The sequence below is a fragment of the Vidua macroura genome, chromosome 18 (assembly GCF_024509145.1).
Source record: "Vidua macroura isolate BioBank_ID:100142 chromosome 18, ASM2450914v1, whole genome shotgun sequence".
Classification (NCBI taxonomy): Eukaryota; Metazoa; Chordata; class Aves; order Passeriformes; family Viduidae; genus Vidua; species Vidua macroura.
In genome coordinates, this window is record NC_071588.1 from 3,439,229 (window position 1) to 3,462,874 (window position 23,646).

General features: G+C 43.7%; 1 protein-coding gene across 4 annotated transcripts in view; it reads right to left on the minus strand.

Annotated features, from left to right (window-relative positions):
* The window catches only part of CLIP1 (CAP-Gly domain containing linker protein 1), a 62,028-nt gene that overhangs the window by 3,267 nt on the left and 35,115 nt on the right, over window positions 1-23,646 (minus strand). The window contains exons 9-21 of one of the 4 annotated variants that reach the window (XM_053993771.1): window positions 23,106-23,210; window positions 20,884-21,828; window positions 19,615-19,731; window positions 18,665-18,722; window positions 18,349-18,432; window positions 17,568-17,724; window positions 16,826-16,991; window positions 16,521-16,736; window positions 13,502-15,526; window positions 12,015-12,152; window positions 10,862-10,968; window positions 8,003-8,126; window positions 4,039-4,091 (exon numbers count right to left, since the gene is read on the minus strand). In XM_053993771.1, the coding sequence (XP_053849746.1) occupies window positions 4,039-4,091; window positions 8,003-8,126; window positions 10,862-10,968; window positions 12,015-12,152; window positions 13,502-15,526; window positions 16,521-16,736; window positions 16,826-16,991; window positions 17,568-17,724; window positions 18,349-18,432; window positions 18,665-18,722; window positions 19,615-19,731; window positions 20,884-21,828; window positions 23,106-23,210 (4,295 nt within the window). Of the gene's footprint in view, window positions 1-4,038; window positions 4,092-8,002; window positions 8,127-10,861; window positions 10,969-12,014; window positions 12,153-13,312; window positions 15,527-16,520; window positions 16,737-16,825; window positions 16,992-17,567; window positions 17,725-18,348; window positions 18,433-18,664; window positions 18,723-19,614; window positions 19,732-20,883; window positions 21,829-23,105; window positions 23,211-23,646 lie in introns of all 4 variants that reach the window. The other 3 variants (XM_053993774.1, XM_053993772.1, XM_053993773.1) reach the window with 3 other exon arrangements.

The window sequence follows — 23,646 nt, forward strand, 5'->3', positions numbered from 1 at the left end:
CCACATGGGATTTGTTTTACTTCATGGGAGAAGGGTTAAAAGCAGGCACAACTCTCTCCTGTGTACATATATCCAGTTTTCCCAATATTTTCCATGGATCTAACAGAGATACAACTTCTGCCTACAGCTCCTGACTGCTGTGACACCCTCACACGTGCAAGCTGATCTTCCTGACAGGTCACAGAGCACACACAGTGAGTAACTAACTGTCCTCTGATGGGAGGAGCATTGCTACAAATTTCCTTACAAGCTGAAAGATTTTGGTTAAAAAAGAAAACAACGAAAAAGTGACTTCAAACCATTAACTTTTCTCCAAGAGGAACTGGCTCTTCAGCGCAGGCAGCAGTGCTGCTATTGGCTCTGAGCTCCTGCAGGGGCTCTGAACTGCACTACACTCCCCAGCACTGCTGAGGGATCAGGAGCAGAGCCCATCCACGTGGGAGGATGCTCAGGGGACAGCTATCGAGCTCAAATGGCAAAGTTTCCATCTCTGTGGTATCTACAGTTAGTGAGAGCCAGGACACCCAGACCATGAAACACAGGAGATCCCACCCCCTCGAGATAAACTCAACAATGAGAGCACAATCAATGCAATTCTTTCATTGTTCAGATTGTACTCGGGAATGGAAGCAGCAAGTGGAGAATCTGGGGTTTAGAAAAGCTGAGGCAGCTACCAAACAAGAACCAAAATTTGATTTGGTTTTGGTATATTTTTACAATGAGAGAATCAACAGAAGTGGAAACACAACAACTTGCAGACTGTGTGATCTTGCCTTCAAATACAAGTTATATTCTTGTTAATGAAACCCAAAAGGGCACTGGCATGGAAAGTGCCCCTGGCCAACCCCGAGCCAGCAAAGCACTCAAAGCTCCACAGCCACCTCCGTGTTCTCCCGCAGGGTTCCCCACGCTCTGCCTCTCCCGTGGTGCTCCGTGCTTTGTCCCATGGATCAAACGGACAGAGCAGAGCTGCAAATCCAGGATTTGCTGGGAAGAAAACCCTGAGGACATCTGGGAATCACATCTGGAAGTTGCTGCTCACAAGCTCTGCTGCACCCGAGACTTCTCCCGAGCGTTCCCGTGCTGTGCACGCAGCTGGGGAAGGGCAGATGGAAACCCCAGTGACTCAGCCCATGCTCAAGAGCTTGTGATTCAGCCAATGTTTCCACTTGGTCAGATCTTCATGGAGAGATCAGGACCAAACAGATGCTTTTGGCACAAATATGGTTAATTTGCCATTTGTCAGGTTTGGCTTCAACCAGCACAACGCTGAGGTGGTTGAAAAAGGCAAACAGATTGTAAGGATAGAAATAAAATATTTACAGACTCAATACAGGAGCCTCGAATGCTAAAACACAAGGGGAGAGAAAGGAGAGAAGAAAAGAGGAGAGAAAAGAAGAGGGGAAGAAGGTCCCTGTGCTGGAGCTTTGGGTTTTCTTTCCCTGGACAATCTCTCCAGGAGCTGCTCCAGTGAGGGACCCAAAAATGCTGGAACTGGAGAAGCTACAAGCAAGGAAGGTGCTGATCCCTAAGTGTGGATCACAGGTCACTTCCAGGCAGAGGCTTGGCTGCTGCTGGCAGCATCGTGTGCCGTGGGAATGGGAAATAACTGCACTGGGAGAGCTTGCAAGGAAAATCTTGTGGAAGCTATTTATTTTATTTGGGAAAAAAAAAAAAGGTTTAGTCAACTTAAACTCTTTTACTGCCAATTCGAGTTCAAAACAGCTGCTTATCAGCAGGGGGGAAATGAAAACAATAAAAATGACTTTTTCATTTAAAAACCATTTAAAAACTTCACTTTCTTGAGAAGCTTAAACCATGTTCTGAGCAGTGTGTGGAAGTTGTGGGAGAAAGGGGTTTGTTTTGGTTTAGCATTAGAAAAAAATAATCACCCAGATTCTTCCCTTACTACAAAAACAAGAAATTCTAAGAATGAAGCAAATACCTTAAAGTGCTACTGGGTAAGCTTTAAAAATGCAAGATAACAAGAACCACATGTTAGAAACATGGAGTACAAATGCAAAATACTTTAAGGAAGAACAATATTTGCACCAAGGGCCTTTTCTGTTTTGGTAAAAAATATATAGACTTTTTTTTTATTATATATATATATATATAGAGCTGAATGTTTTACAAAACAAAAGCAAGACACCAAGGGACAAAGGCAGCCAAAATATGTACAACAACTTTACTAAAAAAAAAAATTATTTATTGTAACGTGGATAGACTTTCTTGAGTCTTACCATTAAAGACACACAGATATAGCAAGGGAAGCAAGGGCAGGAAAGGGAAGAGAGAGGAATGAAATGAGTATTGATAAACAGCGAAGCTCAAAGACAGTCAGACAGCAACCCACACTGAACCCCACAGCTGAGCCACAAGAACCCCCCACGATCCATCAACACCAAACTCCTGGCACTCCCAGCTGGATCATTTCACACAAGGGGATGGCAAAACTGTGGGAGAGAATTCCTGGGGGTGGAAGGAAGGTGAGAAAACCTCCCCTAGAGATTTGACCTAATTGAAACACAAAGATGGCTCTTGTTCAGCAGCTCGAGTTCTTAAGGCAAAAGGAGGAAATTATCATCTTCCCATCCCCAAATTCTGTGGAATTTGGGAATTCAGAGACTTTTCTCATTATTTTTACTTGATTAGTTCTTTATTCAGCCAAACCTTTTTCATTAGCACTGATGCCACATGTTGGCATGTTCTGAGCCCCAGTGCCTGCAGTTTGCCTCAGCCAGGCTGTTCCTGTTGCTCATTTTCCTCTGCTATTGCAGTTTATTCAACACTGCTGAGCAGTATCATTAAGCCAGTCACAAACTGGGGTATCTCAGTGTAATTGACTGAAGGTAAAGTCATGGTAAAATTCACTTCACTGATTTAATTACTGTCTGAATTATTTCAGGCAGCTCACCCAGAGTAAAACAGGAGAAGGAAGATCAGAGACACACACCTTTCTCTGTAGAACTTACAAAAGTTTGTCTTTGAAAATGTTCTCTGTGAAACAGAACTGCTGGGAAGTATTGAATGACTTGGTCCCCACTCCCTCCTTCCTCTCCTCAAGTGACCTCCAGGAGTTACACTACTGCAAACACATTTTCAAACATGTTCAGTAACAGGCTGGTGATGCAGCTCGTGAGGCTGCTTAAAGCTGGAGGTTCAGCTGATCCAACTCTGACATTCCCTGGGGAAGCATTGGCTTGGGGAACACCCCATGTGCCTGCTGGCCTTTGGAACCCCCCTCCCAGAGAATGTCAGGGAATGAGGAAGGGAACAGTGATAATACTGAGTGGCCAAGGATGTGCATAAACACCCAAAAGCCACTCAGTGTTCTTTGTTGTGACCATTATAAATCCAGGAAATTTAGCAGGGGTTGGTTTGTTTTTCCTGGAACAGCTGAGGTGTCGTGGGGAGCTGTGTTGTTCTCTAAGGATTTATGTAACTGCTTTTGGAAAGCCCCCATTTCCCTCAAGGCACAGGGGCCAATCAGCTTCCCATGCACACACTGCAGACACTCAGATTTGTCATCTGGGACCTTTCCCTGAGCAGCAGCTTACAAAGGGATGCCCCAGACACCCAGGACAAATCTCCTGGCATTTAAAAGCAGTGCTGAATGAACTGCAATAACCCACAAGGAACTCAACAGCCCGGAACCGTGAGAGCAGCAAGTGCTCAGTAACTTTTCTTTCCTTTTCCTCTGATAACCCTCTTCAGCGTCACTGTATTGTCCATTATTTTTCAAGAGCTCACCAGGTCAGATCTGCGCACACACATTTTATCAGACTGAGGGACAATCCAACATTCCAGAGCAGACCAAAACCACACATTAAACTGGTCACTGCAAATAAGAATTACCACAACGTGGGAGGTGTGGAACTAAAGCAAACGTGGATGCTTCCATCTCTAATCCAACGAGTGCAACAACTCAGCACTTTTAACCATAACACAACAGAAAAGAACAGCTCTTAGCAGTGTTTTTGTGTTCCATTTCTGTAGGACTGTGGGGTTAAACACACATCAGCAGGAACAACTTACCTCTTTTTCATCTCTAATAACTGGTTATTGAGTACTGATCTCTCCTCTTCCAGCTAAAACACAAGTACAGACAGACCACAGTTAATACACTACAGATTCTTTCCTTAGTGTGATATATCAGAGCATCATTATCATAAAATAAACGTGGGAGAGGCTGCAGATCCTCAAAGCAGCAAATTTTCTACTGGCACAGCACATGCACCCAAACACAAACTGTTCAGTGACCAAAACATCAGCTAGTGAGGGCCTGGAGGTGCTTTATGAGCATTTCCATGTGCTGTGCCCACAGCAGAGGTGAGAGCAGTGTCAAAGGATATTTCCAGACCCCACACACCCCCCCCAAGAACCCTTTGTGTGCCTGGCCATTACTTTTAGCCCAGCACTGGGGAATTGCTGGGTTTGCTGTGCTGGATCATTGTACCACTGACCCGTAGTTGTTACTGCCCCCTTATTCAGAGATGAATTATTGATCCCAAAGCTGTTGGTCTGGTGTTTGTTACCACATCCTGAACCTGTAACTCCGTGAGGCCACTCTGAAGCCCTTAAAACCTGCAAAGCATTCAGCTGAAATGATTGTTGTTGGTTCTTGGGCCTAAACTGGGTGAGGAAATGCAAAGCAACAAAATTGCAAAGGTCCAACACAGAAACACTGGGGCAAATGATCCCCTGGAAAGGTTAAGAAAAGAAGTATTTTTCAGGCAAATGAATTATTTTTCACCATCTCCTCCTTCCTTCTTATTCAAAGGCCAAAGTTAGCAATTACTGCTCTGAGAACTGTCTGTACCAGAACTCCCTGAGCACAGGCTCCAGTGGGATTTCACAAGCTTCCAGGGTTCATCCACAAGGTCAGAACACACACATTTATAATGGCAACCTCAGAGCCCTGACAAGAGCTCCTGTCCCTGACACAGGAATTCTTTCAGCACTTTGCAGATCCTGAAGTTCAGCACAGAAGGTGTTAAACAAGTTTCCTTGTGCAGGCAGTGTGTCTGCCAGCCCCCAGCTCTCAGCTAAATGCAGCTCACTGAGAGCAGCCATCTCCTCCACATTTCCTTACAAGTTACCTTCTCCTCCCCTGTGCTGCAGTGCTGTTAAACCCTCCAGGTTTGGGATTCACCAGGATTGTTTCACTGGGCCTCATCAGACAACTTTATTGTTACAAAAAATCGATACTAGAAGGGTGTAGAGAGACTTCCATAAACAATTCTTAAAGCAAATCAAGATGTGTCTCTCAAGGTAAGTGACCACTCTGGGAGAGCAGAGCATCAAGGCATTGTGGGGGTATGGCCAAATTTTTCCTGCAGGTCAAACCCAGTTCCAGCAGCAGCACCAGAGCAGCCCCTGATTCCCAGTTTGTGTCTTGTTCCCTGCCCAGAGGCAGCCTGTGTGAACTCCTGACATCTGTACAGACTGCTGACAGAAAGGGAGAAATAGGACAAGTCTGAGAAATGGGACTCCCAGGGAGCTGCAGCTTCTCCAGACCCTCCTTCTGACACCTGGGGTCCAGGCCCCTCTCTTCCTGCACTCTCCAGAGTGAGGGGACTCATCTCCTGCCCATCACACTTCCCAGCTGGTTTTTTGGATTCCAGCACTGGCATTTCTCTACAGTCACACTCAGCACCCTCAGAGCAGACCTTGCACAGCGTTAATAAAAGATGGGCCAGGTGAGCTGCTGGGTATTTCTTCACCTTCTCCAATGAACTTCAAATGCCTGAGCAGGTCTGAGGCTCCCAAAATGCCACAACAAATAATTTGAGGCTAGGAAAGTTCCCCGAGCTCAGTATCTATCTGAATGTGACTCTTTAACCAATTACAATCAGCTAATTATTAATGGATCAATACAGAAAAGCTCCCTCAGCATCTGTGGCGTGAGACACGTTAACCTTTAGATGTCCAGATAAATCATTCATGACACAGGATTCATTAAATTTGCAAAGTGTGTCACAAGCAGCCACAGATTGTCTAACCCAGTTGACAACACACTTGTTAGAATTTATGTGGTTACCACAGCAACAGCTCAAAATTCCCAATCCCGTGTCTGCCCCTTCCTGATGCATTTCACAGGTACCTGCACAGACCCTCTGCAGCCTGAGCTCTGCTGTGCTCTGCTTTCCTGCCCACTGCCCGGATTTTTGGGAGCCCCTGGGCAATCCTGCTGTGGGAAACCCTTCACTGCCACCAGACACTCCTTCAAAATCTGCTGGAGGAATCTTCGTGGTGACATTTTTCCAGGGAGCCCAAAACCTGTGGCCACTGGTGCCTGAGCATGGTGTGACAGGAGAGGGGAGGTTTTGGGATACCAAAGGCCTCTCCCAGGCTTTTGGGAGGCTGAGCTGTTCACCAGATCTCACAGCCCAAATAAGACATGTGGGAACTGCAACAGGCAGCATTCCCACATTCCCAAAATTCAGATCCCATTTTCCAGAAGGGGACGCAGTGCAACACAAAGGGCTGAAGAAGGCAAACAGGCTGGGCATCCAAGCTCCAGCAGATCCTCCAGATCCTGGCTCTTGGAGCCATCTCCTCATGGGCAGGACAGGCTGAGCTGACACCAATCCAGTTTGTGAGGTGATGGATTCATCCCTGTGCTTCCCACACTACAGCTGTCTGTCCTGGCAGTGAGAGAGGGATCCCTGCTGAGAGATCCATAGCCAGCAGGATGCACACAGCAGGAATCCTTCCCGAGGTCAGCTGCAAACAAGGGAGGCCATGGAGCCAGTGCAGTGACACAGCCACTCCATGGCTCAGGGTCCCTTCCCTCGGGGCCATTCCAGGTGACAAAACGCAGAAAGATTTGACCAATGCTGTCAAATCCTTCTGAAGTTACAACTATCTCTGAGAATAACAGGTTTCCTCAAGGACTCTGAAATAATTTAGGAAACCCTGTGGGAGTGGGGAGCAGCTCCCACTGGCTGTTTGGGATGTGCCCTCCCCACTCTGCTCCTCAGATGGGGAATGAATCAGTGCTGAGCCCACACGTCTGGGACTCTGCTCGTCACCTCCAAAGGCTCTTGAGGATCAAGGAGCCTGAGCATTACTCCTGCCAGCAGCTAAAAGGATTTACAAACTGGCCAGGGCTGGAGTCACCCATCCTCAGGACTTCCAAACAGGACCCTTGAGGAAAAATCAGTCTCTTGGCTTTAAAAATATTAAGCCTGTTGCAGGGTGGAAGAGTCTGTGTCCTGTCACGGGAAACAGGATCCCTTCCCTGCACAGGTGCTCTCTCAGAAAGGCAGGACACAAACCTCAGCCTCCTACATTCCTGTTTTTGGATCTTTTCAATACAATCTTACAAAGATTCCTTCCCAGTGTGGCTGTCACTGGAACTGCTTCACAAGAACTAAACCCTCCACATTAGGGGCTGTAAATCTATTTTATCTTTTGGCAAGTACCAGTGACACAAGCTGAGTAACTTGCCCATATTTTAGGATTACAACAACATGTGCAGATATAATAGTAAAAAATTTAAAAAATAAAGTAAAAAAAAACCCAGAAAAACACCTTGCAGGGGTTCTGTTCCCTGGGACCCACAGCCTGGCTGCAGCAGAGTGTGAAGTTTGAGCAGACACAAGTCCAGCCAAGTAGTTTCACACAGTATTCTGAAATGCATCCTAAATCCTCTTTGTTTTCAGTGGGGAGAGCAGGAATAAGAGTTAAAAAGCCACATTTCCTTAGTACCGGTGGATGGACATTTCCACAGCTGTGTAACAAAATCACTCCCGACAGAAATAGCAACTCTCTGTTAATACACTTGGCTAAAGCACGTTTAATTTATGCTCATTCCCAAGCCTTCCCAAGTACCCTTCCCGGGTTACGTAACCTTCTGTCAGCCTGCACTTCCAACCTCCCCGTGCAGGTGGCTTCCAAATTTATTTCCGACCGTTCCCAGCACCGCTCCTCCTTTCCAGCACGGGCTCCCCGGGGCTCCGGCCGAGCCTCCACCCGCCCGCTGCGGCCGCTCTACCTTGTGGTGGTGGCTCGAGACCTCGTCCCTGCTCCTGCCCAGCTCCTCGGCCAGTTTCACGTTCTCCTCCTGCAGAGCCTCGAGCTGCTGGGACTTGTGAGCCGCTGCCAGCTTGAGCGCTTCGCTGCGAGCACACAGAGAGCATCGTTACCATAGGAACGGGAGAGGCGAGGGAAAACCGGGGGAGAGAGGCGGCTTCACAGCTTGGAAAAATACATCGGGGTCACGTGGCTGGGGGATCGGGAACGGCGGTGACAATCCCGGGGACACGGGGACGGGGTGAACCCTGCGGCTGCACCAAGCCTTCCCCTGCCAGTGCTCGGGAATTCCCGTGGGCAGCGAGGCCGGCGTTTGGGAACGCGGGGCAGGAGGGCTGGCGATGCCTGCAGCCTGGACTCTTCACAGAAGGCAACTTTGCAGCCAGAGGTAAAACAGAATTGCTTAAAAGCATAAAAAAAAAAGAAAGAAAACTTGGAAAAAAAAGGCAACAGGAAAAAAACAGCTTTGAGCACCACTTATTTAACTACTCCCTACCAGGTCTGACATCCAAGGATGTCAGGACATGCAGGATCACAGGAAGCAAAACCTCATCTATTCCATTATTTTAATAGACACAAAACTGCAAATGAGACAAAACCAAAGCTGAAGAAAAAAAGGCTTTGCAGCTTTCATCAGCCTGTGTTGCTACTAATGAGCACAGTTTCCTTAAAATACGTTTATTTGCAACAAATTTTGAAAAAATATGTAGCATGCTGGCTGTAACATGAGTGACTAACAGAAAATCTTTAAGATTTGACATCTTTCAAAAAGCACAAAAGATACCCTTAATTTCACTGAACAGTAATTTTTATTACTCTTTTGTTTTTTAAAAAAGTAGAGGCAGTGCTCCTGTGTGTCAGTACTACAGACTTAAACCTTGACTGGAATATTAATACTTTTATAACTCTGGCAGGGAAGTAGAAAAACCCTTACACCAGAAACTTATTCAAGCACTTCAAAATTGCCTCTTACTGGGCACATTTAGACAAAAGTCTGATTTTAGTTCAGCATCTCATAGGACTCTGATTTTTCAACCATTCCTTCTACCTGGTCTCACCTTGGCAAATTCCCCCTGTGATCCCCCTGGACTGGAGCAAACTGCTCCCACCTCTAACAGTGACTCCCCTCCTGCTGAGCAGGAACACACTTTCTAACCCTATTTCCTTGCTGAGATGCAGCACTAACCCCTCCTCCTCTTTCTTCAGGCATTAAGGCACAGATTACTTAGGGAGTTAAAAAAACCCCACACCAAACACTGGGGTCACTGTGCCTGAAATGCTCCCGTGTTCACGGCAAGGAATTCCCAAGGGATGGCCCCGGGAGCAGCCACAGGCACTGCAGCTTTCCCTCACCCCAGCCTTTTCCAAAGGACACCCTGTCCCTGTCACATCCCCCTGCTCCAAAGGCACCACATTCCCTCTGCTCTCCTCACCTCACACAGCTCCCCCTGAGTTGTGCTCTCTGCCCACAGCCTGCTGCTCAGGAGTCCCTGTCACCAAGCTAATTCTGACTGTAATTAAAACAGGGCAACACACAAAACAACTAGCACAGATCAATTAAAAACTAGACAAGCTTCCCTTTCTCCCCAGGGTCTCAGCTCTGATGAGCAAAGGCCACATTCAATCTAAGAAATAACAGAATTAACCCACTCAGAGTGATCAGGGTCCTGAGAACACCTTGTGGTGCTCGAGAGTTTCAAGGCAGCATCTCCTATAAATAATTACTGCCTGGCAAATTACAGCCCAATATCTGCTGCCTTTCCACAATATCAGAGTCCCCCTCGCTGTTCCAGCATTAGAACAACCAGCAGTCATTTACTCTGGCATTTCCCACGAGCACTGATGCACAAACTGCTCCTGGAAAGAAATCCTGCCTTTCTCAAAGGGGTCTGCACAAAGCCACCAGCACAAGCTGCCAGTCACAGCCAGACACTGAATTCTGTGAGCTGGTGGCCCCTGTGCCCTGGTGTCACCTCGGAGCTGTCAGTGGCTCAGAGCTGTCACAAAATGACAAATGGAACTACAATAATAATAATAATTAGTCAAAGATGCTCTTAAGCTGTCAGCGAGATTCCAGCTCTCACTCCATGAGCCAAGAAATCCCTCTGGGAGCACAGGTGGAAATTGGTTTGTGATTTAATGCAGGGCCCCTCTGAGAGCTGGGGATGTGCAGCCCCTGCAGGGCAGCAACAACTGGGATCCTCATTCCCTGTGGCACAGCAGCAGCTTTGCTACAATGAGATTCCACAGGGCAAATTACTTTATATCCCATGCTTTCAGTTCATTTGTTTGTGTCCAGTGTTACACATCGTGAGCCTGAAGTATGTAAAATGTAGCAGCTCAAATAATGAACAATTAACTTGAGTTTTATATCCCATATATAGGATTTGGTTTACACCATTTAGGAAATAAATACACAGTGGGGCCACAGAAATAAACTTCATAAAGCCATCAATGAAAAATAAAAGCAGAGTCAAGTTTCTATGAACAAAGCCACTTAAAACTCCAAGTGTACTTGTAATTAAATCAGAATTCTCTTCTAATAAAGATTTTAATACTATCTCGTGCCCTCAGGTGGCAGAACCCTCCAACAAACAAATTATTTTAAACTATTCTCCCAAGATTTGCTTTAATTTCCTTCAGCAATTTAGTAGCAACATTCTCATGACAAGTTTTGCACATGCCAAACATTTAATTTTGACCCAATATCGGCTTTGTAAGCCAGGATACCAGAAAGGTGCTCAAAGATAATTAAAAAAAAAAAAAAAGTAAAGGTAAATATACCCACAAAAATAAACAGATTTAACACTGAAATACTTACAATTCTTTTTTAAGTTCTTCCACTTTCTTGTTCTCCAGATTTAGAAGCTCTTTTGATTTATTAAGTTCCTCTTCGTTTTTCAGGTTGTTTTGTTTAAGCATGTCCAACTTAAAGAGGAAAAAAACTCTCATTACACCAATGAAACCACACAGTTCTCAGGAAACAACCCTCAGCCAAATGGGGGCTTGAGCTCTTCCATTTTCTATCTTTAGCCCCTAAATTAAGCCAGCCTGTCTGGACTGATGTGTTTGTCCAACAACAAATGTTATGAGACCTTCTGCATTCAAGTAGAGCAGCACAAAGAATTCCAAGCGCACTGGAGAGCAGTTTCCAGGAATGTGGTGTCAACACCCCAAGGTAAAGCCCAAAGCACCTCACCTCCATCAACTGCTGCAGCACTCCGAGCATTATTTGCTTTTTAATAATGCAGAGCTTGTTGCTAAAACCAGCTGTCCCCTTGATCTTTACTCCTCTAAGATAACTCACAAATTCTGCTTTTCCATACCTTATTTTCTGAGAGTCAGGAGGGCTGAATGCTGTGCCTGCACCCACAGGAAATGAATTCCTTGCAGAGATCTTGTTGCATGGGACAAAGTGTTGGGCATGGATTTCCTGAGCTCATGGAGCTGATTTGTTTGCATGCACCACAGAATGTATTTATTACATAACAGATAATCTGCAGCCATTCTCATGGCACTGCAGGACCCTGTGGATTTTTTTAATCCAGGAAGGGAACCCCTCCCATACAAACGTCACCAATTCTAATTCCGCGCCGGCAGATCCTGCTGGAAACCTCCCCTGTTCCAGCAGAGAGGGCAGCCCAGCTGCTCGCTCCCAGAGCTCTGGGAACATCAAAGGGTGAGGGCATCCTCCCCTTCCTCGGGCCCTGGAGCAGCACAGAGTGGTGGGAAGACAGACTGGACACAGATCCCAACGGGAACTGCTGCACCTTGGACTGACACCACGTGCTAAATACAAAATAATCATGACTGGAAAGCCACGTGCATTTTCCATCACTCTGTGCTCATCCAGTAATTTTTCACAGTGGGAAAATGACAGAATCCTCTCCTGCCTATTTCAATTCTCTATAATTCAACGGTTGCTCTCACAAACCAGGCAAAACTTTTCACAGAAAAGCATTTAATGTGATTACTTCATTCTGCAGCTTCTGGTTTGTCTGTCTCGAGTTCTCCAAAGAGGCCAAAGTTTCAATCTTCTCTTTGTGAATGGCATCCTTCTCCTTGGTCACCTGCTCCACTGCCTGGAAAACATCTTCTGCCAGTCTGGCCACCTGGATATAAAGGGAGGTGGGGGAAAAACCAGTTATTCCCAACAGGAACTCTGATAGCAAAAGACCAGTACTTTATGCACAGCTCCATGGTTTGTCAGCTGTTTAAGTAAGGACTTAAACTTGGAATTTATTTGCATTTTGGAGCTGCATAAAGTATCAAATGAACTGAAGATTCAATTCCATGCAGAAACAGATCATAACCCCATGCCTGTGTCACCACTAAGGAATTTTAATTCCTGGATTTCTAATTACCACCACTGTGATTGCTCTCAGACCTCTCACCTCTTTAGGCAGTAGTAATTGAACAGATATTCACTTCCAACAGCCTGGTATATTGTCAGAACATATAGAATTACAAAACCTCAAAAATTTGGAAAATAATGGAATTAGAGATAAAGCCAATTATTGCATTATTTCAGTGCTGTTCATTATGGCCTCATAAAGGAAATACTGCACAATGATATTAAAATACTCAGGCAGGTGTCATCTATAGGATCTCCTGATTCCAATTTGCATTCAATGTGATTTTTCTGGGCTTCAAGCCACACAAACTGAAAATAGAAGTATTTTATAAAGAATTTGTTGGTGGTGAATACAAAACACTTCTGTGAATAAAAAGAACACCAAGAATTGTCAACATCTTTCCCTTTCTCTCACACTGCTTTTATCCAATTACATTTACAGAAGCAGCACATTCTTTTATATTTTTGGAGTAAGTCAGATTGGTAGTTTGCTGTAATTGCACATAAAATTGCACCAAGATCCAATCTAAAACCTTATCTACTACTACTTTAGATTTTAAGCTGCAGAGTCCTTCACCAGAAGGAGCTGCTCAATGTCTCCTACCAGATTCAGGGAACACAGCTTCCTTTTATTCACAGTTAATGTTGTTTTCTTGCAACATTCAGCAACAACAGAGGCTTTTGCAGTTAAAAAAATACTAAAAAAACATAATAAAGTGTTTTTCAGACTCACAGTTGCAACTTGCAACAACCCCCAAGTACCATATTGAGAGAGCCCACAGCTGCAGTGTGTTATGAAGTGCTGAGTGTGCAGTGAAGTGCAGAGAGGACACCAAGGGTTAGTGCTCAGGATTAGTAGAACCAGCCCCAGACTTGACTTTTAACTATGAATTTCAATACCTCTGGTTTCTGTACTACTGCTTGGGCCTGGAGAGTCTCAATTTCTTTTACTTTCAAAATCAGATTGTTCATTTGCTCCTGCAGCATCTGATTTTGGCCCTGAGACTCCAGCAATTTGCCTGAGAGGTCACTGTTAGTTTTTTCTAAAAGTTTAACCTCATCACACAGTCTGTAATAATTCTGGAAGAATTTCCCCTTCTCACTCACTAGTCCCTCCTGACTGATGAGCAGACTTTCCTGCTCATTCCTCAGGCTGTCCAGATCCTGAAGGTTCTCAATTCCCTCCTTCTCCATCAGCTCCACCTCATGTTCAAACACATCCATCTTCCTGGCAATGCAGCTGTGCATGCCCTGGAATTCTGCTGCTGATTTGGACAAGGAAGCAAAGTCATTCCTCAGTTGCTCCATGTTGGCAGTGACCTCCTCTTTCTCTGCACAGAGGACTTTTTCCTCTCTCATTATTTCCACCAGATTCATTTTACTTTTTTCTTTCTCCTGAATGAAAAGTGCTTTCTCAGCCAGAACTTTATTTCTCTCTCTCAGCTCTTCTAGCTCCTTCTCTAAGCAGCAGATGTTCCTTTGAAGTTCTGTACGTCCCAACAGAAATGATTTCTCGTCCAGTTTTCGAGCTTCCTTTTCCATGGTTAAGGTTTCTTTCATAAGAGCAACCTCTCTGTTTAATTTCTGACACTCCTCCTGCAGCTCATCCCTCTCCTTGGTCAGCATTTCCCTGGCAAAGGAGCAAGCGTCCAAAGAAGATGTCAGGACCTGCTCGGTGTGTGATGCAGCAGCCAGCTCACCTTCTAATGCTCTTTTGGCATCCTGGGCCTCCTTCAGAAGATTGGAAAGGTCACATTTACAGGCCATTAGCTCTTCATTTTCTACAGTCTTCTTACTGAGTTCTCCCTTCAGGGCTTCAATGGAATCTCTGAGTGTGGCATTCTCCTGAGCCAGAGCATTCCTGGATGAGAGATCCAGCTCACGTTCTCTCTTCAGATCAGAAACTGCCTTTGCACAAGACTTGTTTGCATCAAGAAGCTCCAAGTATTTTGTCTCCAGTTCCTTCTTCTCTTGGAGAAGAGCTTCATTGTGCTTTTCAAACTGCAACAACTTCTGAAGGACAGATTCCTTCTCCAAGGTCAGCTTGTTCATTTTCTCAGTGCAGATTCTCTCACAAAGCTCAGCATCTGCAGAGGCCTTCGCAAGCTTCTCAGCAGTTGCCTTATTTTCATTGAGAAGTTGCTCCCTTTCAGCCAAAAGCCTTTGTTCTGATGAGGAAAGAGCCTCTTTCTCTTGATGTAACTGATTACATTCCAAACTGAGTGTCTCTCTTGAGGCTTTCATTTCCTCAAGAAGACAAGTGAGGTTCTCAAGGGAATTCTGCAGCTCCACGCTGTCTTTCATCGCTTTGGTGAGCTGGGTTTGCATCTCCTCCCCTCTCACTTTTAACACTTGGTTTTCACTGACTGCCTTGTCTAAGCTCACTTGCAGCTTTTCTGTGTCTTTGAGGAGCATCTCCTTCTCTTCCTGCAGGCCTAGCAAGACCCTGCCCAGCTCCTCTTCCAGGGCTTTGTGTCTGTCTTGAAGAGCCAAGAGCTCCCCTAGGGCTGAATCTCTCTCTGCAGCCAGAGCTGACACTTGTTGCTGGAGCTCCCTTTGGTCTCTGGCCAGGGCCTCACAAGAACTTCCCAGCTTCTGGATAACATCATCTTTGTCTTTTAGAACTGCATCTTTCTCTTCCAAAAGTCTCTTCTGGTAATTCTCCAGCTCTTCCCGTTCTCTGTCACGTTTCTGACACGCCACATCCATGGCATCTTTGCTGGCCTGAAGTTCCTCCAGCTTTTGGAATAAGGTTAACTCCAAGGACCGGAGAGCCTCATTTTTCTGAGCTGCCTGCAGCAGCTTTGCCTGCACTGCCTCGAGTTCAGAGAGTAATTTGCTTTTCTCAGAAGCCAGTGCTCCCTTTTCTGTGCTCTCCTGCTGGCTTTTGGCCTCAGCTTCTTCCTTCTGCTTTAGGATTCTTTCATTTTCTGCCTTCAGTTCTTCTTGGTCTTGTTGCATTAACGAAATCTTTGATTCCAGTTCTTCAAGTTTTGATAACAAAGGACCTCTCTCTAATTTTAAAGTATTCCCCTCCTGTGCCAAAGTCTCTTTTTCTGATATCAAAGCCCTCATCTTGTCTGACATTTGTTCGATTTCTTTTCTGGATGAGGCTAACACAGAGCTTAAGGACTAAAGAAATAAAGTCAGGGAGAAGGGAAAACAAAAATCAAGTCAAGCAGACAAATGAGAAATGTGCTTTAAGGGCAAATAAAGCAACTGTAATTTAAGTTTTAAAAGTGTATACACTGACACACTGTGCCTGTTTGAACTAAACTGCTGACAGACACCCCTGTTACATTACAGAACATGCACCATCCACGAGAAGTTTTTAGTGGCTAAATAATATTAAAAATATCATGGTTTAATGGTTTAATTTAATGTAATTTATAAAACCATTCTCAATAATTTGACTGACTGTAAATTATTCAAAAGAAGAGCCACAGAATGATTTCACGAGACTCTAAGTGAATTAAAATGCAAGGAGTTCTATTAGAAACTGACTTCCAATTCTCAGTTTCACCTCCTCATGATTCTCTCAAAAATACATTTCCATTATCCCTTTAATTCAAAACACATCAGTGCTGTCAATATTGTGTGTCAATTTATACACTAAATAATTTGCTAAATCATACAGCAAAGATTATAGCAAATAATTGCTGAGGGATGAAAGCAAGCAGTAAAGTCAAAGAAACAGGAGGAAAAATTAAAATTGCTTAAGTCAAGCTACACACTGAATAGCTGCAGATCATACTACAAAATAAAAGGTGTGTAGCACTTCTAAATGAAGTAGTTCACAATGCATCTTAAAATCCCAGCATATAAAAAACCAGGGAATGATATCTGGCTCCAACTGGCTGTGCTGAGCCAGATCTATGAACATGAAATGTTAACTGATATCAAAGAACTGTATCTCATCAACTCTTGTGTAACTGAGAGAAGAACTAACAACCACTTTTGTCCTGTGGGCTTCTCCTCCCTAACCCATATCCACATACCCCGGGAAAGTTCAAAACAGAAAAACTACAAAAACCTGGCTATGAAAGGTTGAAGCAGAGAGAAAACGAGTCACTGAGACAGAAAATTTAAACTTTATGTCACTTGCAGAGTGACAAAAGTCACTTACTCTGGCCTGCTCTGCTTGTTTCTGCAGCTCCTCAGCCTGTGCCTCCAGCTCGCTGTTTTTCCTCTGGGCACTTTTCAGAGCCTCTTCTGCATCCAGCAGGTTCTGCTTAAACCCTTGGATGTCTGCATCATGTTTAGCCACCAGCTCAGAAGTTTCTTTTTCATGCTTTGCCTGAAGATCCTTGTACTGATGTTGGCTGCTCTCAATCTGCTTTTTCTGGGGGAAGGTAAGACAGTAAGACACAGTTCAAGCAGCGGTGGGACCATACTTCTGCACAGTTTTAGTGCTTTTAAAATTGTTCTTACCATGTCTGTTAATTGATCCTGCAGAGTTTTCAGTTCTGCTTGATGAATCTTGAGAGTTTCCTGCTGACTCTGCTCAGCTTTCTGTGTTGTCTGCTCCACATTTTTCTCAAGCTGAGCAGCCTTTTCATTTGCTTTTGTAAGCTCAAGCTGTATTTGCTCCAACTGCCTGGAAAGACCAAATGAAAGAACATCACTTTTTGCTGACAGCACCACAAGCACAGAGATGAAAGAGCCAAGATTGTGCTGAAGTTCTATATTCTGACCAAGCATTTAGAAAGAGATTTCATTGTTTAACAGATAGTGTTCTGCTAAACAGAGAAGATCAAGTTATATTGCTCCCAGTATTGTACATACAATTTTTATTTGGGAAAAAACCCCCACATTTTCTCTCACAAAAATGTGACCCAAGTCTTTTATATATCTAAATAAACTGAGTTAATCAGGTAATCAAATAATCATGAAGCACAATCACAAAACAGTCTGGATTATTCAAGAGGTCATCTACTGTGGGCAATAAGAAGCATGTTATGTAAGAACTTTGGAATTATGAGTATTGGATGCTCTTCAAATCACTCCCAGGAGACTGTTTTGATTGATTTAGCTTGCTAGAATAAGCTCACTTGTCATATCAATGTGACATTCAGAAGCATCTTGTTCAGATATTTACAGAGAAATAAAATGAGAAGCTGGGAGTGTGGGAGTGGAGATCTGATGTGACAATGCTCTGACAGTGATCAAATACCTTTCTTTTAACCTCAGCTCATCGTTCATTCTTGTGAGCTGGGCAGAGCTGTCTCCTGATGACTTCATGATCTCTGCAATGTCATTTTCAAGTTTGGCTTTTGCTTCCATCAGCTGCTGCTCCCTCTCTTCTCTCTCCCTCAGCTTCCTCTCCATCTCTGAGCAAGACAAAGGTGGTTAAACTGTAAATTTTAGAGGAAGAGTATGCAAAGAACAGCTAGAGAACTGTAAAGAACTAAAAACACGTCAGTACTGATGCTCCAGACCTCACAGATCAACCCTTTAAAAAGAAAAATTATGACTGATTGAACTGGTAACTGCAGCAAAAGCTTAAGGACTCTTCAGAAACAGCAAAGAGCAGCTGGTCATGAGCCCTTTGTTTCAGAAGTGATTCACTTCAGGCCACGAGATGTTGGTACAAGTTCTGCTGTTTCAGAGGGGAAGGAAGCAATGGAAGAAGAGACCTGCAGGTCTTGCAGGTGAAAGCACTGATCAGCTGTTCAGCAGAGCAGCAGAAAATGAACAAGGAAGGCAACACCGGTGAAAAAATGCCTCGGGGCAGGGCAGGCACTGCCAGGGCAAGGGCAGCCTTGGGATCACTTCTCCTGTGCCACCACCACCAGGCAAGGTTTGCTTCAGGGCACAAATCCCTCTGCACTGGTTTGACAGAGATGTAAAGAGAAGAAAGGCACAGCAAAGCCTCCTACAGGCTACAGAGCCAGGCCAGAGCACAAAGCTGATGCATTTCCAGAACATTCCATTCCATTTCATCCCTTCCTTACCAGTCAAACTAGACTTGAGCTGCTCCAGTTCTGAAGACATGAGTGCAAACTGCTCTTCTTTTTGGTTCAGCTTCTTCACTGTTTCTAGGCAAGTAAAATTTGGAAAACAAAGTTACTAACTATTTAAATGCAGATAATTCTACCTGCTTGCAAGGTATGTTGCCCTTCAGAGAGGCTACAAATAATCCTGTCCTTTCCACAGCCTCTGAAACTGCTTTGACATCAGCTATGAGCTTGAAAGTGTTTAAAAAAGTCATTTTGTTGGCATTTAATTTCTGCAGCTTTTTAGCTCTCTGTTTATTTCAGCAGCACATACCTTGCATAGCTTGTTGAACATTCTCTGCTTCATCAGCTGCACTAGTAAATTTTTCTTTCTGAAAAATTGATGAAAACTTAAGGTAAGGCTTGGTAGTAACAGCACAATTCAACCACTGAATTTGTATTAGGTCTTTTTCACTTACGAATAGAACAGTCTTTGGTCTTATCATAAACAATCTCAAGTTTTTGAGTTACAGCTTAGCACAGATCTTCCCTTGCCTTGGCTGCAAGTCTCTCAACATTTAAAGCAACTCCTCCATCAGCTGCCATAGAGCCCAGGGCAGGAAACAAGAATTTGGGGTTTCTATCCCAGGCTGCACAGAGGACACCTGCAGCCTTGTGAGCCATCTCCCACCAGTGTTTTCCAGTTTTACCAGCAGGAATTGATGCCAGACAATGAAGAAAAGGAAGGATTTTCAGGAAGGGAAGTGAGGCTCTTCCACCAAGTTTGAATATTTACTATTGGCCATGGAAAGACCAAAAATCCCATTGTTTTGTTACTAATGCGAGTGTAGTTCCTCAGGGAAACCCCACCCAACAACACAGCATTTGGAAATTTATTTAAATGAGAAATGTCTTTTAAAACCATTTAAAGAAGCGTGTAGCAAGCATTGATTGGCACAATAGCTACAATAAAGGGCCATTAAGTGTTCCTTAACGAGCAGTCTAAATTTAAACTGCTGCTGACTTTGATTTGGTTTAATTTTATCTGCAATCTATAAATAGATGAGTTCTATTTAGGCAAAACACCTGATAACACAGGACTGAGGTGAAATGCTCTTTTTATTCTGAGACAGGTCCCATTAGCTATGAACCCTTCCCATTTTTTCCATGAGTAAAACACCTTTGGAAAGCTTTGCTCAGAGCTGATCCACAGACTTCTATTACACTCTCACCATGAAACCCAAAATCCAAAGAGTAAAGTCAAAATTTTGGGGTATTACTCACCAAAACTTGAAGTTCCTTTTCCAAAGAATCTTTAACTTGATTTACTGCACTCAAGTTTTTCTCAAAGTCAAGAAGCTTTTGCTCTTTGCCCTGCAGTTCTTTGGCCAGATTACTGGCCTAACAAAGATGATGAAATGGAGTAAAATAAAATTACAAACATGAATGAAAAATTAGGAAAATTAAAAGGTGAATCTGAAAGAAATAACTGTCACATTAAAATCACTCTAAGATGAAAAAAAAAAAAATTAAGAAAAAACCATGATGAGTTAACTGAGTGAAGCTGATTTCCACTGATGACTACACACATCACAGCACTAATTGCATCTTGGAATAATTTTGAGATCATTAAAATTTAGTTCTTTTGGCAATAATTGTGAATACATTATTTAATGGCAGACATTTTTGAATACACTCACAATTTCAAAGTTTCAGCATTAGTTCAATCAGTAGTTTTGGTTCTTAATTGTTTTCATTTTTTGAACTGACTGATTTGTGCTTCAATTGGCTGATCAGATCAATACACAAACACGGGGAGGGAATCTCTGCACCACACCCAGGGGTAGTGCAGCAACCCAGCGTGGCCTCAAAAAGAGAGTCAAAGGTAAAAATCTGGTATCTTGGAACCACCTGTGAAGAGTTTAGGAAAGCTTTTTCTAGTTATTTTCCCACTACTCTTCACTACCATCAGCTTTACCAAGGTGTTTCATCCAAACCTGAGGAAAATCCTGCACCAAGCTGCAGTCTGTGCTTCCAAAGTGCTGTGAAACAGTGCCAAAAACATCCCTGCAGAGCCTGGGCTTAAAGAAAAGTTCCACCAGGATTTCCTGTGCTTTCTTTTGTTTTAAAAGCCTCTTCCATCACCTTGTCACAGGAGGGGAAAGGTAATGAAGGAAACATTTCCCCACTGAGTCCCAAGTCCTCTTGTCTATCCCCAAAGGTGAAAGCCTTAGGATGTGTGGACCCTTCTCCCAAACAAGCCAACAAAGTAACTTTTCCATAACAGGAAGATTTCAGCACAGACATGCCCAAATCTGCAGCAAGGAAGTGCAGAAGGAATTTTTTCCTTTTGCTTATTGGTGCAGGTGGAGCAGCAGAAACCTGTTGAGACACGACCCAATTAATGCTCCTCTAAACCTCCTCGGATGGTCCCAAGATACACATTCAGTAGAACTTGTTTTTTCTGTGATGTTATTTCCTATAGCAGATTAAAAGGGTACAAATGTAAAATAAAAGCAAAAGAAAACTAAAAGGATGGATGTTGATACAAACCTGGCTAATTCCATCACCCTTTTCAGTCTCTAAAGTCTGAATTTGTTTCTCAGCTGCCTCAAGCTGCTTGCTAAGTTTCTCGATTTCCAATTTACCTTCAGAATTGGCTTTCTCAAGTGCAGCAAGGTCCAAAAGCTTTTCTTCAGCAGCTTTGATCTGTGGTGTAAGACTATCAATAACTTTGGTTTGTTCATTGTACTTGGCTTGCAGTACCTCTAGCTCCTTTACCTTTATCTCAGCTTCCTGCAATTTGTTTAAAGTGTCTTCCATTTCTACTAGATGCTGATCTTCCACACTTTCCAGTTTGGTCTTCAGGCTTTCCAGGTTTTGCTCTTTCTCCTCTGTGACTGCCACCAGTTTTGCTTTCAGCGACTCGATCTCTTTCAAGTGATGAGATCTCTCATTTTCCTGCTTCAGCTTTAGATTTGCCATTTCGTTCTCATAGTCTAATTTCATCTTCTCAATCTGAGTCTTTAACTCGGCGAATTCTGCTGTCTGAGCCCCAACACCTTTGCTGAAAGAAACTTTCAGCTCTTCCATTGCTTGCTGATGGGAGGCAATTGCAGATTCCAGCTTGGACTTCCAGAGCTCAATGACGTCGGAATTCTCCTTGTTGGCGTGGTCAAGCTTGGTTTTCAAGGATTCATTTTCCTTTGCCATTCTCTCATTTGAAGCTGAAAGGGACTTGATCTCTTTCTGCAAGGCTTCCTCACTAAGGCCAAACCTCTCTTTCAGCGAGTTCATCTCATTCTGATGTTCCTTGCCAGCTGCTGCCATTTTTTCTTGCAAAGAACTGATTTCTTGTAGCAAGGAGAGAGAAGTGTCCACGTCGTCGATGTGTTTGCTGGAATCCAACCTCCCTCGGAGCTCAGCCACTTCCTTCACCCTCAGTGCCAGGTCCCTCTCCAGCTCCATGATCCGGGACTTTTCTGACACTGTGGCCACCTATGATCAACAGCATTTTAAGAAAAGAAGAATTATAAAAGATACATTTCATACAAAGACACTCAGGCCTTGCTGAAAAGCTTCCACCGAGCGTTGCAAATTGCTTCAAAAAGGGAAAAATGTCCACAAGTCATATGACAAACACCTTATATTGTCTATAAACATAGAATTTACTAAAATTTGTTCTTCTGATAGTATCTAGGAATTGCTAAAAAATTTACAAACCACCCTGATGGGTATTATCAATGATTAACAAAGTGTTCCTCAGAACCATTTCCAGACTGGAAAAGAATGGAGAACCTTGAGGTCTTTGTTGAAATAATTTCTTCCAAATTCATCTCACACCAGCTATAAGACTGTCAGAAAATGACAAACACATTTTGAACTGATAAATCCTCTGAAATCCCTTCTATACTTGCTTCTCTCTGAAAAAGTGTCCTCACACTATCTGAGCTTTTCACTGACTGTTGGAGCAATTTTGCTACAGCAAAGCTCCCAGAATTAATTCTAATTAGGAAGTTACTGCTTTGACCTCCTGGAAAAGATATTACTTACCCACAGTTGCCCTTTAGAAGTACTTATTACACATTAAATTGTTGGTTTTATATTCATCCCGGGTTTTTTTATTCATCCCACCTGACCTTCAAGAAAATCCCATGTGTGAGCATGAATATATGTGTGTCTTTGTGTATATATATATTTCTCCATAAGAACTGACATCTGCTGAACTTCTGACTTGGTACAAAGTATGTCAGTAATATTCTGACAGGCAGCAGTATTAATAATTGCTGGGATAGCCATTAAAATACTATATCATTGGTGGGAAAAAGCCACTGCAAACCATGATTTAGCAAAGCAAGTAGTGCAGCAGCTACTGAAGAGCTCAGAAACCAAGCCCCAGATACTCAGTTTGTGTTAAAAGGACTGGCACGTTCAATCTTAGTTTTTTTGGGTTTAATGAACTCTGCTAATTTTTAAAATGAGCTACTGAATGTTCCTTTCTTTCAACTCATGATCCCATCTTGCTACTTTTGGATCCAAGGATTACTTTTGCAGTGTGAAGACATCTTACCTGAGTTCTTCAACGAGTCACACGTCCAGGCACACACACACACCCCATGGAAGCTCAAAATTAATCCTAATTTTTTACAGTGTTCCAGCTCTGGCTACGGCAGGAGCAAGGACCTGTTCCAGCACGTGTCACCCCCGGCACTGTGCCATCAGAAATCTTCCACAACACAGATCAGGCTCGTTATTCAAACAGGGAAAACCATTACCCTAGTGTCTTCTAACTCCCTCTGGAGTTTGTCAGCTTTGGTCTTTTCAAAGAGCAGGCTCTGTTCAAGCTCCTTAATGCGGGCATGCTCCAGTTTGGTCTGCGTCTGTTAGTGGAGAGGGAGAGGAAGAGAACACAACGGTGCCACCATCACATGCCAGCACAAGAGGAGGAGCCACATGCAGGCCGTGCTGCCAGAGCCTTCTAACAGGTGAGCAGAGAGGATGCAAGGGTGGGGAAAATGGACAGGAAAATGCTATGGATGAGGAGGATGGGTTGAAGGTGTGAATGGATGGGCGTGTAAAAATGAAATCAAGTGTGTAAAATAAATAAATAAATGAATGAATAGCAAACGGAGAAATGTGAACAAAAAAAGTTTCATGCAGCTGAGTAGAAGTTATTTATCAGTACATGAAGTTTTCAGCACAAATTAGAGTAGTTATGTCAAAAAAATATATATGTGCATATATATCTCCTCCTGTTCTAACAGGATGGTAAGTCCCTTTCCTTGTTATCCCACTACCTTTTCCCTTTAATGTGTT